The following is a 17,763-nucleotide window of genomic DNA, read 5'->3' on the forward strand; positions in this document are numbered from 1 at the left end:
GGGCTCCCACCATCCCTGTGCTGTGCTGACATCCTCCTGGGGCTGTACCTCTGCTGTGCATATTATGAGGGGCTCCCACCATCCCTGTGCTGTGCTGACTTCCTCCTGGGGCTGCTTATTATGAGGGGCTCCCACCATCCCTGTGCTGTGCTGACTTCCTCCTGGGGCTGCTTATTATGAGGAGCTCCCACCATCCCTGTGCTATGCTGACATCCTCCTGGGGCTGCTTATTATGAGGGGCTCCCACCATCCCTGTGCTATGCTGACATCCTCCTGGGGCTGCTTATTATGAGGGGCTCCCACCATCCCTGTGCTATGCTCATTATGAGGGGCTCCCACCATCCCTGTGCTATGCTCATTATGAGGGGCTCCCACCATCCCTGTGCTGTGCTGACTTCCTCCCGGGGCTGCTTATTATGAGGGGCTCCCACCATCCCTGTGCTATGCTGACATCCTCCTGGGGCTGCTTATTATGAGGGGCTCCCACCATCCCTGTGCTATGCTGACATCCTCCTGGGGCTGCTTATTATGAGGGGCTCCCACCATCCCTGTGATATGCTCATTATTAGGGGCTCCCACCATCCCTGTGCTATGCTCATTATGAGGGGCTCCCACCATCCCTGTGATATGCTCATTATGAAGGGCTCCCACCATCCCTGTGCTATGCTGACTTCCTCCTGGGGCTGCTTACGGTGCAGGTGTCAGTTCTGTATATCACGGTGCTGATGTCAGTACTCTCTATCACGGTGCTGCTGTCAGTGCTGTATATCACGGTGCTGGTGTTAGTGCTTTATGTCACGCTGCTGATGTCAGTGCTCTCTATCACAGTGATGTTGTCAGATGACTCTATCACGGTGCAGGTGTCATTGCTGTATGTCACGCTGCTGATGTCAGTGCTCTCTATCATGGTGCTGCTGTCAGTGCTGTATTTCACAGTGCTGGTGTTAGTGCTTTATGTCACACTGCTGATGTCAGTGCTATCTATCACGGTGCTGTTGTCAGTGCTGTATATCACGGTGCTGGTGTTAGTGCTTTATGTCACGCTGCTGATGTCAGTGCTCTCTATCACGGTGCTGCTGTCAGTGCTGTATATCACGTGCTGGTGTTAGTGCTTTATGTCACGCTGCTGATGTCAGTACTCTCTATCACGGTGCTGTTGTCAGATGACTCTATCACGGTGCAGGTGTCATTGCTGTATGTCACGCTGATGATGTCAGTGCTCTCTATCACGGTGCTGCTGTCAGATGACTCTATCACGGTGCAGGTGTCATTGCTGTATGTCCCGCTGCTGGTGATCATCTCCTGCACCCTCTTCTTTGCCTACCCTGACCTTCCCTCTCCTCCATTGCCTTCATGCGCTCCACAGTCCTGAATTGTCACAACAATTTCCCATATAAAAAAAGAATGCTTGTTGTTGTCGATCCCAGATTCACCTCATACATGTGTTATGTCATTGGCCATGTGGTGGGACTATGTTTGCACAGCTATTAATTATATTGTGGCTGCAAATTTGACCTGTAGGTTTGCGAAGTTCGCCTCCCATTGAAGTCAATGGGGCCCGCCGCGAATGTTCCAGTTCACGAACTATCGGCCGCGTTTGCGGTCCGCGTTCGCAAAACATCCCGTCGGAAGTTCGTCCATCACTAATAATAATAATAAAAAAAAACAAAAAAAAAACAAGATTGTTGCTTGCATGTTATTGTGTTATTGAGGTCAGCAAAGCTTCACCTTATTCATGGGGCAAACGTGAATAATTTTTCCTGGCAAAGCAAAAATTCACTTTGCAAAGTAACATATTCTACTCTTTTAGTAAGTCACCCTCAACTATTAATTTCTTTCAGGTTAAAAAAACAAAAAGTTGGTAATCTACTTTTTAATGTTAATAAAATTGCCAACATGTATTATTCATATTTTAATTTAACCTCTTTGTTTTGCCATCCACAGATCAGAAATCATGCATTGTGTGCATTCTTATCTGCTAAAGAAGTAAATAAAGACTGTTTCAAGCTTAAATATAATCTCTACGTACCGGGGGTCCTTGGGTTCCTCTACCTCCCTTAAGTCCGTTCACACCATGAGGTCCCTGAAAAAAAGATGCTTCATTATAGTACTGTTTATTCTAAATCATAGCTTTAAGGCTGAAGCAATAATATAGGCTGTACTATTTTATCTGTAAATTTGAAAACAATTACCAATAATATAATGTATTCTGAAAGATTTTTATATCATATTCAGGAGTTTTTTTTCATATTTTTTTTTAAGGTTCCATCTTGAGCCTGTCAATAAACCCTATTGAATTCCAACATTATGTGTACAATCCTAAAAAATACAGGTCAGGTTAGAAAATGAAAAAACTATGGTGGCTATCAGGTTGCTCTTTTATTGAACTCATTGACATTTTTGTTACTTACATGTGGCCCAGGAGATCCAGAAAGACCTTGAGGACCAGGAGATCCAGCATCTCCTTTTTGACCAGGCTCTCCAGGTTCTCCTTTCACTCCAGGTTGTCCATCAGGTCCCTAAGACAAAGATGTGCAGATTGTGTTTCACAATATGTGTCAATTGGCAGTAGCACAAAAATATAAATAACTTGCTCTACAAATATCTAATGTGTATTCTCAAAATATACCAGCATACAGTGGCTATGGTAAACTAAACTTCTCTTATATAAGAGAGTGTTTTCAGAGCTTCAGCTAACATTCTTTTTGACTAAACAACTAAGAGAGTAATTGTTCTATAATTGTCTTTCATCACTGTATACAAATGTTTCTACTATGTGAAATTATACTGTAAATGGTTGTTGTTACTTGGCGAAATGAAAAATGTAAAAGGTGTGAAAGGTCAACATTAAATGATGTGTACTGAAAAGCAAGTCTCTCACGCTCAATAGGCATATCGAGCTAAGTTTTCCAAACAAATGTTTGTTACCTATTAATACAAAGAATATATATCATTTTAGGTTGCAGTCTTTTGTTATATAATGGTGTCGATGTAATGCTTTTTTTTGCGCTAAACATGACAACAACTATACAATGCACTTCGGGTCTAAGGCACATACCGGTGGACCAGCAAAACCAACAGGACCGGTGGGACCATTTTCTCCTCGAGAGCCCTGACACATAGAAAAACATGTAAATAAAAGCACAAGATAAAAAAGATAATTTTTTTTTTGGGTAATTTTAAGTTTTTAAAATGATTGCAGTCATATTAGTGTGCATGCAACAAAAACAACTGAGTACTGCCTGTGATATTTTTTTTTATTTGCACTAACATCCAAATTTTCAGGACAAGCTTTCAGGGTGTAGCCCCTTCTTCAATGTCCAAGCAGTACATTTATAAGATACATACAGCATCTATTAACCTTCTATGAGGAGGTGAGTTGCCATCTAGATAAAAGAAGGCCCGTAGACGTGGTGTATCTGGATTTTTCAAAAGCATTTGACACAGTTCCCCATAAACGTTTACTGTACAAAATAAGGTCCATTGGCATGGACTATAGGGTGAGTACATGGATTGAAAACTGGCTACAAGGGGGAGTTCAGAGTTTGGCGATAAATGGGGAGTACTCAGAATGGTCAGGGGTGGGTAGTGGGGTCCCCCCAGGGTTCTGTGCTAGGACCAATACTGTTTAATTTGTTCTTAAATGACCTGGAGGATGTGGTAAACAGTTCAATCTCTGTATTTGCAGACGATACTAAGCAGGGCAATAAATTCTCAGCAGGATGTGGAAACCTTGCAAAAAGATCTGAACAAATTAATGGGGTGGGCAACTACATGGCAAATGAGGTTTAATTCAGAAAAATGTAAAATGCATTTGGGTGGCAAAAATATGAATGCAATCTATTCGCTAGGGGGAGAACCTCTGGGGGAATCTAGGATGGAAAAGGACCTGGGGTTCCTAGTAGATGATAGGCTCAGAAATGGAATGCAATGCCAAGCTGCTGCTAACAAAGCAAACAGAATATTGACATGCATTAAAACGGGGATTCATTCCAGAGATAAAACAATAATTCTCCCGCTCTACAAGACTCTGGTCCAGCCGCACCTAGAGTATGCTGTCCAGTTCTGGGCACCAATCCTCAGAAAGGACGTGCTGGAAATGGAGCAAGTACAAAGAAGGGTCTTTAGGATATTAGTTATGAGGAAAGGTTGCGAGCACTGAACTTATTCTCTCTGGAGAAGAGACGCTTGAGAGGGATTATGATTTAAATATACAAATACCATACTGGTGACCCCACAATAGGGATAAAACTTTTTCACAGAAGGGAGTTTAACAAGACTCATGGTCACTCATTAAAATTAGAAGAACATAGGTTTAACCTTAAACTACGTGGAGGGCTCTTTACTGTAAGAGCGGCAAGGATGTGGAATTCCCTTCTACAGGCGGGGTTCTCAGCGGGGGGGCATTGGTAATTTCAAGAAACTATTAGCTAAGAACCTGAAAGACCGCAACATACAGGGATATACAATGTAATACTGACATATAATCATACACATAGGTTGGACTTGATGGACTTCTGTATTTTTTCAAACTCACCTACTATGTAACTATGTAACTACCGTCTTAGGATGATTAATGAAAAATCTGCTCTGCTTGCAGTTTGTCTTATACTCTCCAGTGACCTAACCTCTGGTTTTACATTCAAAGATACCCAAAATGTATTCTTGTTACATATTTTACTACAATTACAAAAAAATTACCCTTCACTTAGAAGCACTGTTTACTGTTCCTGCACAGCATTGCTATAGCTGAAGGACTGTGGGCATGTAGACAAAGCCTTAATGCCACTTTACAGTGAGGAGGTTCCTCAAGAATGAGAGCCTGAAAAAGTGTCTTCCTATTGCAACAATCAACCAATAAACAATGGCAGTATAGGAACTAGCCAACATTAATATATCTGAATTAAAAAAAACACAGTAACAACTACTTTAAATTAGCATTACATGTATATTCAGTCAGGCTAAGAGCCTCTATTCATCAACTTTTGACTCCATGAGAGAAAAAAAACATTAAAGAATATATAAAGATCCAAGATGCCTGATGATTGCCTTCAACCTTTTTAAAAATAAATTTGTGATTTGGGAGTTTTGTGGATGTATCTCTAATGTATGCATTTTAAACTCAGTGTTTACTTTGATTTTTACACTTAAATATTTAATTTTTTCCCCCACACCACCTCCTTGGGCATGTAGAAGAGCCCTGTGCAAGTCAGTACCAGCCTGGTGTTTTAAGATGGGAGCCACATTTTTGGAAACACATATCTAATACTGGCAGATGGTCAAATATAATGTTAATGGTATAACAAAACTGCAAAATTTGGAGAGAACTAAAATCCGTTACAATAACATAAATAGAATGATGCGTAAAAACAAAACAAAAAATAAAATAACCACAGATCAGACAACAATTATGACTATTTCAAATAAATGTAAAAAAGGGGGGAAACTGCATTCAAAAGCAAAAATCTAAAAGGATAGCTGAACAAAAACTATTAAATATCCATATGGTGTATAACAATCATAAAAAAACATATAAGTTGCACTTATAAATGTGAGCACTCAAAATACAAAATGACATTAAAGATGAGTGATAATCAATAATATAGATCTACTAAAATGGACGATAAATTGAGTCCATACATAAACAATCAAACATTTGATGACAAGAAGAAATAGTTCAAAGAGAGAACTGATGGGGGAGGCAAGTCTAATGCAGGAGAAAAATTTGTCCAGGGTTCAGACACCTTCACTGGAGAGAGAAGAAGGAGGAGAGGTATGAGAGGAATCCCCAGTTGGAAGTGGGTCACAATTGATGTGTTAATGCCCTTACCAGAAACGGTAGACCCCCTGAATAGCAAAGTTTAAATTGCAAGCAGATATAGTCCTCTGCATGGGTGGGATGGGACTCCTGTTGCTCTACTTCATATACAGTATGTCAATATTATTTAGGTAAATAGTCCAAACTTGTGGATCCATTTGCTAATCTCTAGACCTATAATAGTCTTACAACTGCAAAAACTAGATTAAGCTGCATTTTATGAAGGGAAAATATAAAAATATTTTTTATAAAAAATTTACTCACAGGAGTTCCACGTGACCCAACTGGACCCATCACACCTCTTGGACCAGGCTCACCCTAGAAAAAGAGACACTTTTAGTCATACTGTTTCATACATTTAGAGTTTACTTAAATTATACCACTATATACTATAAAGTTACCTTTTCACCTGCTGGGCCTGCAGAACCAGATGGTCCAAGTGGACCAGGAAGACCCTGAGAGAAAAATAAGAATATATTTTTTTACATATTTTATATACCCGCCTATGCAAAAAAAAAACTGATAACGAATAATTGATAAAAATGTTTTTGATACCACCTCTTAAAACTAAAGGGCAACCAGATACATTTTAAGTGAAAATTCAGCAGAATTTAAATTTAAGTATGCCTGGATTATTTATTATATTGCAAAAAAATAATAAAGCATGAACAATATGAAGAATAATTCGATTTTTATCTCCCTACAATATTTGAAGACCATTAACTGCAAGTGGATGTCTCTGAATCACTGAGCTATGATATACCCTTACCAAAATTACCACACTTCCTGGTGTTATCTCATAACTCTGCACTGCTGGGTGAATCAATCTGCTCAAAAAGTGAACTGGTGAATAGGTGCTTAAGACCAGTTGATTTACACTATAGGAGAACTCATTTTGCATTTAAGAGAACCAGACCACTTTTTTCATTGAGAACCAATCCCAATGTTATATTTATTATGACTGACATAGCCCATTACATCATTGGTGCATCAGATCATTATTGCATATCTGCTATTATATGGACTTCTGTTTTCTTAATAGAACTTATGTTAACTTAAAATAAGGGCAATATTGTAATAATGATGTGGCCAACACTTAATGGCATGTGCCATGTCAGTCAAATATATACACAACATTCTGGTTCTCTTACCAAAATTTAGTCAGGGACAAATGGGAGCCTTGCTCCAAGATTTAAAAAAAACAAAAAACGAGGGAATTATTTAGTAAAGGATCATAAGGATTAACAGATAATGCACAGGCAAACTATGAACAAGTTGTAAGCATATGATCTATCATGCTTCCCAACCATGGTTTCAGGGGAGTGTGGAAATAAAGGAGCTGTCAGTTCTCACTTATTTAGATGTGAAAATATTAAAATGTGCAAGCTCTGGGGCTCTCAATCTCAACGATGCTTGACTTCATGAGTCACTGACCCGTAACAAGCATGCAACCATTGAAAGTTGTAACTTCTGTGTCTGTTGCAATTATGTGCAATGGCTCCTAGGCTAATACAGTGTATAGCTTGGCCACCATGTACTCAGAAATAAAAACAAAAAATTATAATTTTGGACTCATTTATCACAGTGGGATAAACTGTAACTATGTTATCTCACAACCACTTTCCAGGGACAATACAGACAGGTATTATTTCAAATGTCTTCACGTGCCTAATATAAGCCCAAAGTCTGACTTCTAAGGTTATATCTACTAGTAGAAATTGTTTTAATGATCAAGATTTGTCCAGTCAGATTCCCAAGAAAGTATACTTACTCTTGCTCCATCATTGCCAGCTGTACCTTCAGAACCTTTTTCTCCCATACCTCCCTAATAAAAAAAATAATAATATATATATATATATAATATAGTTATTTGCTCTATCCTAAGAAAAAAATATAGAAGGATAATACAAGGGAATACTTACCCTGTCACCTTTTGGGCCTGGTGTTCCAGCTATCCCTCTTTCTCCAGGCATACCTTGCAGACCAGGTGGTCCAACATCTCCAGGTGTTCCAGTTGGACCTGGACTTCCCTAGAATTACCCATTTAATATTTGTTGATTGTAAATATACATTAGTACAATACCATTTAAATTACCAAACAAAATGTGATAAATATTGACGTAGAGTAAACAAGCACGGGTAAATAAAATATGTTGTGCATTTAGGAAGTAGGGATAGTTCTATTAAATAAAAATGCATAAAATGCAAAATGCATAAAAATCTAAATGTTAATACATAAAAGTGTTTAATTATATTGACTTGACTTGTTTCTGAAACAACACATATTGTCAGTGAATGAGTGTTCAACACTGTTGTCGAAATGGGCTCAATGAAGGTTATTCAATGACAGTGACTACAAACATGTAAAATGTGGTAATTTGAATACTATTTGGAACAGGTACAAGGTTTCATATATTCAGTTTTATCCTTTCCTTTACATTCTTAAATATGTCCCTAAAAAAAAAAAATTTACCTTTGGTCCATCAGGTCCATGACCTCCAGCCATACCCTTTTCACCTTGAAGTCCTGAAGCGCCTGGTTCTCCTCTTTCACCGGGATTACCACGCTCTCCCTACATTAAATAATTGAATACATTTTTCACTGAATAATAAACCTATTATGCAAATGTTATAGTATGTATAATAGCAATTTATAGGCAGAACTTACTCTTGGACCAAGGGGTCCTGCAGCTCCAGAATCTCCAGGAACTCCCTAAATCAAAAACAAAATTTGATATTAAAATATCATTGCCTCCTCTTTTTTTTACTGTCTAACTATGAATTGTAAGCTATGTTCTATATGGTAATATAGCCATTTTTTTTTAACCTACATGTTTCAGAATTATTCATAGTTTCATAGTTAGTTAGGTTGAATAAAGACACCAGTCCAACCTGAGTGAGTGTCTACAATTGTCCCTATCCCTGTACATTGCACACTCATGTCGGTCCCCACCCTCAAGAAGCCCACAATCCAAGGTCCCCATTCATACACTAGGGCCAATTTTTTGGACAGAAGCCAATTAACCTACCTGCATGTCTTTGGATGGTGGGAGGAAACCGGAGTACCTGGAGGAAACCCACGCAGGCACAGGGAGAACATGCAAACTCCAGGCAGGTAGTGTCGTGGTTGGGATTTGAACCAGCGACCCTTCTTACTGCTAGGTAAGAGTGCTAACCACTACACCACTGTGCTGCCCAAAGTTTATAAATTAAAAATAACTTTTTTTGAGGTTCTATGTGCTGCTTAATCTGCTACTAAGCTAATGTGAGTGCAACTTTTTAGTATAGTGCCCTCACAATCAATTTTACCTCATAAATAATTTTGTGAAACAGATCTAGTTAAATGTTCCAAGAATGCCTATGTAAGCCCCTTATGGTCATTTTGTATAACGCTTATCTCATAATGTTGCCGTTATATTCCTTGTTGATATTTTGTTATGTTTAGCTGATATTATTATTATACAGGTTTTATATAGCACCAACAGTTTGCGCAGCGCTTTATAAAAGTTACTTTTCAGTAGATTGGCCATCCTCAAGATGGCGCCCAACAAGGCTCATAATCCATATATATTTGACAGGACACTACAAACTGATACCAAGCCAGCTAGATATACAGTAATTGTTAGTTTGGTCTCAAAGACTTTCATTTTGGAGTTTTTCTATATGTATCATATGTACCTGAGCTGGTGTACAATACGCTCGTCTTGACATTAGATACCCAGAAAGCTTAAAAGGCACTTTCGCCATACTTCTGCATGAACAGCTATAGGTTGTCACAAGGAGTTTTTCTGTATTAAGTGTAATGCTCTCATGTTTGGATTCACTGGCAGAGCCATCAGGTAGATCCATTGTAATTTTAGGTTGTCTCTACTAATCATTTTCTTTCATATTTATAAACTGCAAACACATGATAAATGTATTACCTCATCACCTGGCTTCCCAGTCTCTCCAGGAGGACCTGGTGGACCTGGTAATCCCTGCAGAAAAAATTGAGTTTTAATGCTTAAACAAGTAGATTAAGCTAATTTATGTACATATAGGCTTATACATTCATGTTTTTTAAGGTTACAGAAATTATAATAGGACATACAAATACCAAATAATAACAATACACACAACAAAAATACCTGGAATCCTGTAGGGCCTGGTGGCCCTTGTTCCCCTCTCTCTCCTGCAGGTCCCTTAATATAGATAATGGCAATAGTTTAAAAATTATAGTCAGAATACATTATGCAGAATAATAAAACAGTATTCATGTGGTTTAATACTTACAGATGGACCACCAGGACCAGATGGGCCAACTTCACCATCTTTTCCAGGAGCTCCCTGTGAAAAATAAAGGCATGCTGGAAATAGAAGCTTCAACTCATAAATTATTTTTGTTGTATACCAATATCTTTATGTCACATTGTTACTATGAGCATAGTGGGGGGGGATTTACTAAAACTGGAGCATGAAAAATTTGGCACAGCACTGCATAGAAACCATCTTCCAGGTTTTGTTGAAGCATTTAAAGTGACTTTTTCACAAAACCCAAAACTAAAACTATGATACTCACTCAAATAACACATCTAGATACTCACCTACCCCCCTGCCTGCACTGAAAACATTTTCTGAAATGTGCATATCCAGCAGTGTTGATGTGTGCTGTTGTTCTTTCCCCACCTATATTACTACAGAACACAATAGTGATATGTGGATCATATGAATTTCTGGAGGTGTGAATGTCTAAAGATTTTTCAGCCAGTGATTTATTTCACTTAAGTAGAGATCAGTGGGTGTGTGAGAAGTGTGTATCTAGTGTGTGTAAAAAAAAAAAAAATTGCAAGGGAAGCCCCTCCTCCCCAAACTGATCCTCTGCAGCAGCTGTCAGAATTACAATGGGTATGGCGGTGCCAGGCTCTGCAGGCACATTTGCCTCATTCCTTCACAGAGGTCTGTGAATGGATAAAATAGCTGGAGAAGAGTGTACAGGACCCCAGCATTGCACCTGTGATCCACTGACCATGGCTGCAGTGCTTTCACAAAAAATAATGAATGAAAAAGAAATTCTGCTAATGTAAAACACACCCTTTGTCCAGGAACTCCTGCACTGCCTTGTTCTCCTGGCTTTCCAGGATCTCCCTGTAAAAAAAAAAAAAACAATTTAAATTTGAATTAGTTTACCAAAATAATTTAATACTGTTTGTGTATTTAGGTAAATAGCTTGAATTCATACACTGTTGCCTTTTGGGCCTGCAGGTCCCATGGTACCAGTTTCACCACGAATTCCAATTGGACCAGGAGGACCTGGACGGCCATCTTCTCCAGAAGCTCCCTACAAAAAGCCAACAAACAAAATATCTCAATTTAAAATACAAAATAAATTCGCAGTTCCAATCTTTACATACTTCATACAACATTCTACCCAACAAGGAAAAATGTAAAAGAAATAAAAGTAAATATGAACCTTGAAACCTGTACTAGAAAGAGTAATACTTATTTTTAAGTGAATAATTGTAAAAGTAAATATAATTTGTATAATTTATATTGCTATTACATGCTGATGTTATAAACAAAAGGGTATGCTGAGACTACAGATATTCTTTAACCTTATTCCTTAATAACACTTAACCCTCTTAATAACACATCATTTATCACTTAATACACTAGAACTGACCCTAATACAGGCATACCCCACTTTTAAGTACACAATGGGGTTTATTTACTGCAAAAATGTATTTTTCTGCATAGAAACCAATGAGTTTCTAACCCCAGCTTGTTCAATTAAGCTTTGGTTATAAAACCTGGAAGCTCATTGGTTTCTATGCAGAAGTGAGCCTGATTTTGCACTCTCCAGCTTTAGTAAATAAACCCCATTTTGTACTTAAAAGTGGGGTATGCCTGTACTTACCCTAACCTTAACCTTCAACCTAAATCTTACAGTACATTTTCAGAAACAGAAGGGACATAATGAATGTGACCTCAGTAAGTAACCTATCAAGCCTGAGTTAATTATTTTCAAAGGGGAAATTAGACTTTCTTGGTTGCTATGTATGATGGAGAAAAGACTAAGACTAAGAAATCTGAAAAAAAATAGGATGTGTTTGTGAACATAACCTTTTCTTATAACCGTCTTCTCTATTGTCATCCATGTGCCCATTATAATGAAATCATAATTAGTTTTTCTCATTATTCTAGCTATTCTCAACATGAAATGTTACAATATTCTTACTGTCATTGTTCATGCAAAGTGTTCATTACCTACATTTGGTTTCATAAATTGCAATAGTTAATACATTGTTAGGTTTCATTTGCAGGATGCCTTTTTTTTAGATAACCAATGGGTGACTTACCAGTGGACCTGGTTTTCCCTCTGGACCTTGGACTCCTGGATTTCCAGTCAAACCCTGTAAATTATAGAAGATATCGTTATATATTAGCTATGCGGTTTTATAACTGTACTTAAATTTCTCTCTCTATTTGGAAATATACTGTACAATAGAGCAGCAGAACACAGAGTATGTTTTTCATTATAAACATATTGCAAACCACTTCACTATGCAAGGAATGATAAAAAAAAAAAAAAGTAATGATCTGGTCAAATGTCCTTAAGGTTAAACTAGTACTGGAGTGACACAATTATTTAAAGATCACCTAAAGGCAATTTGAAAAATAATTTATAGAACCATTTCTTAATGATATGGCCACCTTCAGAAATAAATGATGGTATGTATTGGTGTGCTCAGTACCGGAATATATATATGTTCTAATAATCTAATTTGAGATGTAATCAAGTGAATCTATAATATTGAAAATCAGTACTTCATATTACCCTGCTAGAATTCCAACAAACAAGAAGTTTTGTTTTATTGAAAGTAACATTTAAAATGCTTTTAAAACTAAATGAGTACACACTGTAGTAAATGTTTATTTGTCAAATAAACATTTTATGCAAAGTATTAAAAATTATATCAATGATCACTTAATAAATCTGTAAATCAAAACAGTAAATCATATTGTGAATAGGCATACCCTCACACAACAAAAAATATTGAACTAGAACAATTTAAATCCTACACCAATTGACCTCTTGCTATTAAGTTGTCAAGTTCTAGGGGTCTAAAGATGCTGTCTATGTTTATTTTATATAAATAAATGATAAAGCTAGCTAGAGCTATGACATGACATTTGTTCATCCTTTAATGCATCACCATCCCAGTAGAGCCTGATGTACTCTCCTCTCATGCTCAGCTGACAGGTGCTAGTGGTTCACATGTTGGAAAAAGGGAATGGACACATTCCACACTCACAGTGTTTCCCACCAATTAAATGTTCCTTATAACAGCCAGCCCTGCAGAGCCTAATCTTCACATGGCCATCTGATGTAATGCTTGAACTAAGTGAATCCCTTTAAAAAACCTCACTATGTATAGTTACCGCAAGGAAAGGGATGCAGTACATTGCTATGTCTTTTCTGAATGTCTCCTATAGTGTTTATTGCGTACAGGCAGGGCTGTGACAAGGGGGTATCAGGAGGGGTGGCTGCCCCTGGTGCAGTGAACTCATGTGGGGGGGGGGAGGCACTACATGGTGAGGTCCTGCCGCTACAGCTACTAGAGTAGTGGCAGTGAACTCCCTACAGGAGTAGTGACTGAAGCAGAGAGGAGGAGAGAGCCATGAGGAGGAGTGGACTGTGCTCTCTGCCCCTCCTGATCCTCTCTCCCGTCAGAGCAGTGTCCTTGACATGGGAGGTAATGCAGGAACACTGACAGATTGGGAATGTGCATGATTTGATTACTGCCCCTTATCTCTTACCTGCTTCTCTCCCAGCAGCATGGGGGATTTTTCTCTGGGAGAGGGGATTTGGAAACAGAGAGTTTGTGCTAGGAGTGGGCTTTAAGGTTGGGGGGAATTTAACCTGGGAGGGGGATGATGGGGATATGTGCTAGGACAGGAAATTTGGGGGGGGGGTGAGGATTTGTGCTAGGAGGTGGGATGGGATTTGGGCTAGCAAGTGTGATTTGGTCATGGGGAGGATTTGTGCTATAAAGGGTAAATTGGAGGTTGGGATTTGTGCTAGGAGGGTGGATTTGTGGGAGATGCGTGCTAAAAGGGGGCTTTGGGTGGATATATGCTCAGACGGGGGATTTGGGGGAGGATTTGTGCTTTGAGAGGAGATTTGTGCTAGGAGGGGAAATGGGGGGGGGTTGTGCTAGGAGGAGTTATTTTTGGGGGGAAGGATTTGTATTAGAAGAGGGATATTTGAGCTGCCAGGGGGGATAGGGGGACATTTTTGGTGCTTGGAGTGGGGATTTGTACAGGAATAATGGAAAAGGTGTGCATTTTTGTTAGGGCAGAATTTTGGCTTGCAGAGGGAATTTATGCCTAGAGTGTTGAATGTGCAGATTAGTGCTGGCTTTTTTTCTTTTTTTTGGGGGGGGGGGGGGTGGAGGGATTTTTTGCTAACAGGATTCTCACATATCATGGGGGAAGGAGCACAATTTTTCATCTTCACCCTGGACACCAGTGGCTGTGTCCTGACACTGAGTATAGGTGTAAGGACTTTTATTGTGTGAAACTTACTCTGGCACCAGGAAGTCCTGGCTCTCCAAGACGACCAGGATCCCCAGTAGCCCCTTTAGGTCCTGAGGTTCCTGCAACTCCACGTTCACCTTGAGATCCCTGAATAAGAAATCAATTAAAATTTAAAAAAACGTCATTAAAAATTGCAACTGAGCTAGAGTTTAATATTAAACACAGTATATGTAACATAATTTATTTTCCTATGTTTAAAACAAATATTTAAAATTCATATACACTAATGCAAATTAGCTTTAAAATTATATTTTAAAATAAAAAGTATAAATGTTATAATTCATAGGTTCAGTACATGCATGATATTCTGATTGCCTGCCATTGGTTACAGCATTTAGGAGTTAGCACATAAGATTAATAACTCTTTACTACATAAGTCCATTAGTGGCAGCACTTAATGCATTATATGTTTGGATCCTTCATATATTATAACTTTCTTTGATTATTAAAGAATACAATGCTGGCTTTAAACAGTAATAGAACAATTGACCCTGTTGGACCTATTTACTACATAAGTCCAATAGTGGCAGCACTTAATGCATTATATGTTTGGATCCTTCATATATTATAACTTTCTTTAATTATTAAAGAATACAATGCTGGCTTTAAACAGTAATAGAACAATTGACCCTGTTGGACCTAATGTATAATAAAGTATGGAGAAGGCAATGGGAGAAGCAGGTACATGCAAAGATGACTGGGAGTTCTAATAAATCTCAGGTGGGCAGGAGCAAATTTGATAATTTAGGCCCCTTTCACACTGGGGCGGTGCGGGCGTCGGCGGTAAAGCGCCGCTATTTTTAGCGGCGCTTTACCGTCGTTTTGGCGGCGGTCTGTGGGCGCTAGCGGGGTGGTTTTAACCCCCGCTAGCAGCCGAAAAAGGGTTAATACCGCTATGCCGGCGGTATTGCCGCGCTGTCCCATTGATTTCAATGGGTAGGAGCGGTTTAGGAGCGGTGAATACACCGCTCCTTCACCGCTCCAAAGATGCGGCTAGCAGGACTTTTTTCACTGTCCTGCCAGCGCACCGCTCCAGTGTGAAAGCCCTCCGGCTTTCACACTGGAGTGAAAGGGGCCAGTTTTTTTCAGGCGCTATTTTTAGCGCTGTAACGCCTGAATACCGCCCCAGTGTGAAAGCAGCCTTATTGCTTTTGAAGAAATAAAGTCAAATAAAAGGCTGGGAGCTCACTCAGCCCACCAAGCATCGCCTAAAACTAAATTAACACTTTCGGATAGCCAGAGCTTTAAACTTAAAGCAGCCGTTGATTATAAATATAATGAAAAATTTGAAAAATGTGTGCCTTGGAATTACATGGTAAAACATTTTCTGTTATCAAATGGTAAATTTTAAGAAGAAAGGGCTACGGGGGCCAAATGTTTGTGTTGTGTTTTCAAAGACAGATGAATTGAAAGTATAATAAAACCAAGTTTTGTTTACCTTAGGCCCAGGTAAACCATCTGATCCAGGGAAACCTCGATTACCTGGTGCACCCTGACAGGAATATCAGAAAGGTAAATGATTCATGAAAATACAACAAAGGTAATATAAAATGGTAGCATTTCTTTCCGTAAGGTCATACTAAAATACACCAATACCTCTTTTAGGTTAAGATTTCCCTTTACTTTTTGACCTGGTAAAGCCTATTCACTCACAAGATATCACAGGAATGGAAAACTAGGGGAAATATCCAAAACAGAGACCCTTGAGAATAAAAAATGGGACTCTGACCTTTCACCGCTTTACTAAACAAAGGTGTTTTTTAGCTACTCATATTGGAGAGATTCACACCTACTTCCTGTTTTCATGTTGGAGTACAGATAGTTAGGAGAAATCTCACTAATAGGGACACAGAAATAAAAAACATCACAGGGGTTCTAGCCCTTCCTTACTGTATGAAAAAAACAAAAAAAAAAATTAGTTAAAGTTCAGTTTAAAACTTTTTAGTGGAGGTACTTCAGCAGTTGATTACCATGATTGAGTTTTCACTTCCAAAGAAGCAGGTCAAAAACATAATAGACAAGAAATGCGGGTGTGCATGCCCACGCACCAATGGCCAATAAGAGAGAATCAACCTTTGTTGGTTATAAAGTATATAATGGAAAGAAAAAAAGAGAAACACATGAGTGTATGTGTCACATACCTTATAACCAACAAAGGTTGATTCTCTCTCTTGGCCATTGGTGCATTGGCATGTGCACCCCTGTTTCTTGTCTTTCTAGTAAAATTACTAGCCAGCTTAAGAGAATTTTGTAAATGATAGTAGACAAATTGATTTGTAACAAAAACTTAAAGGGTAGAGATGATTACACTAGTAAAGTAACGTATCTGTTTTGTCCAAAGCAACCTATAGAATGCCAGCTGTTCTGATCATGAACAAACCCTGGGTGAATCCATATGGTTAAGAAATATATAGATCTTCCTGCTCTAGATCTAGAAAAACATTTCAATAGTTTTACAAACATGGCCCTTTTAAACATTACTGGATGAAAGAGTGATTTCAGTTTGAAGCTAAATATTTATTTTACTAGGAAACAGAAAACACTTTCAAAAGCATACAACAAATTTCATACATTTTTGACATGTAAAACCCTAGCTGTGTCAGTAACACATAACTGAATACTTACAAATCAAGCATCTGTTTACTTCTATAATATGTAATACATTTAAAATATTTAACTTCTAAAGAATATTGTATTTAGATGTATTATGGCTTTTCATACCCTTTCTCCAACTGGGCCTGGTGGCCCAATTGATCCTGGGTCTCCACGTGGACCTCTTTTACCTTCTTCTCCTTGTGGACCAATTGGGCCTTGTGGACCATGGGGACCCTGGATAAGAAGCAGAGAGTATTACTAAACAATAATACTGGGATGAAAGAACTTTTTTTTATAACTGTTATACAAATTCCCACTTACACCCTAAAACATAACAACAGTAATATTTAATAAATACATTTACTCACAGGTTCACCTTTGGGACCGCTTTCACCTTTAAAACCAGCAACACCGGGATCGCCCTTTAAAAAAATAAACAAATCATGTGTTTCTTTGTGCCAATTATCTGTTGTATAAGAAAGAGAAACTACAAAGAAAAAATTGAGAACCTGGACAAGGACCATAGAACATCATGACCCAAAGGACAACACATAAAGCAGATGGAAGTTCTAGAGCTTATTAAAGTTTATAAGGAAGTCTGTTTAGTTTCATCATGTAAAATAATCCCAAAACACTAGATGTTACATTTTCTATTCATCATTTACATGCTCAGAGAAATACGAACACATACACTCCATTTGTGAGGGTGCTTTAAAAGTAGTGTGCAAACGTTGTCTGATTTGGGGTTTTGAATTCCACTTCCATTTTCCTCTT

The 17,763-nt window shown here is 38.4% G+C and overlaps 1 protein-coding gene across 1 annotated transcript in view; it reads right to left on the bottom strand.

The window, feature by feature from the left end:
* The window catches only part of COL5A2 (collagen type V alpha 2 chain), a 221,903-nt gene that overhangs the window by 39,736 nt on the left and 164,404 nt on the right, over positions 1-17,763 (bottom strand). The window contains exons 22-40 of the mRNA XM_077448669.1: positions 17,358-17,411; positions 17,116-17,223; positions 15,833-15,886; positions 14,383-14,481; positions 12,153-12,206; positions 11,036-11,134; positions 10,888-10,941; positions 10,090-10,143; positions 9,945-9,998; positions 9,741-9,794; positions 8,486-8,530; positions 8,292-8,390; positions 7,741-7,848; positions 7,590-7,643; positions 6,220-6,273; positions 6,083-6,136; positions 3,059-3,112; positions 2,412-2,519; positions 2,030-2,083 (exon numbers count right to left, since the gene is read on the bottom strand). Coding sequence (XP_077304795.1) covers positions 2,030-2,083; positions 2,412-2,519; positions 3,059-3,112; positions 6,083-6,136; positions 6,220-6,273; positions 7,590-7,643; positions 7,741-7,848; positions 8,292-8,390; positions 8,486-8,530; positions 9,741-9,794; positions 9,945-9,998; positions 10,090-10,143; positions 10,888-10,941; positions 11,036-11,134; positions 12,153-12,206; positions 14,383-14,481; positions 15,833-15,886; positions 17,116-17,223; positions 17,358-17,411 — 1,314 coding nt within the window. The remainder of the gene's footprint in view (positions 1-2,029; positions 2,084-2,411; positions 2,520-3,058; positions 3,113-6,082; positions 6,137-6,219; positions 6,274-7,589; positions 7,644-7,740; positions 7,849-8,291; positions 8,391-8,485; positions 8,531-9,740; positions 9,795-9,944; positions 9,999-10,089; positions 10,144-10,887; positions 10,942-11,035; positions 11,135-12,152; positions 12,207-14,382; positions 14,482-15,832; positions 15,887-17,115; positions 17,224-17,357; positions 17,412-17,763) is intronic.

This window comes from Lithobates pipiens, unplaced genomic scaffold (genome assembly GCF_037356315.1).
Source record: "Lithobates pipiens isolate NorthernLeopardFrog02 unplaced genomic scaffold, aLitPip1_a1.2 Scaffold_22, whole genome shotgun sequence".
Lineage (NCBI taxonomy): Eukaryota > Metazoa > Chordata > Amphibia > Anura > Ranidae > Lithobates > Lithobates pipiens.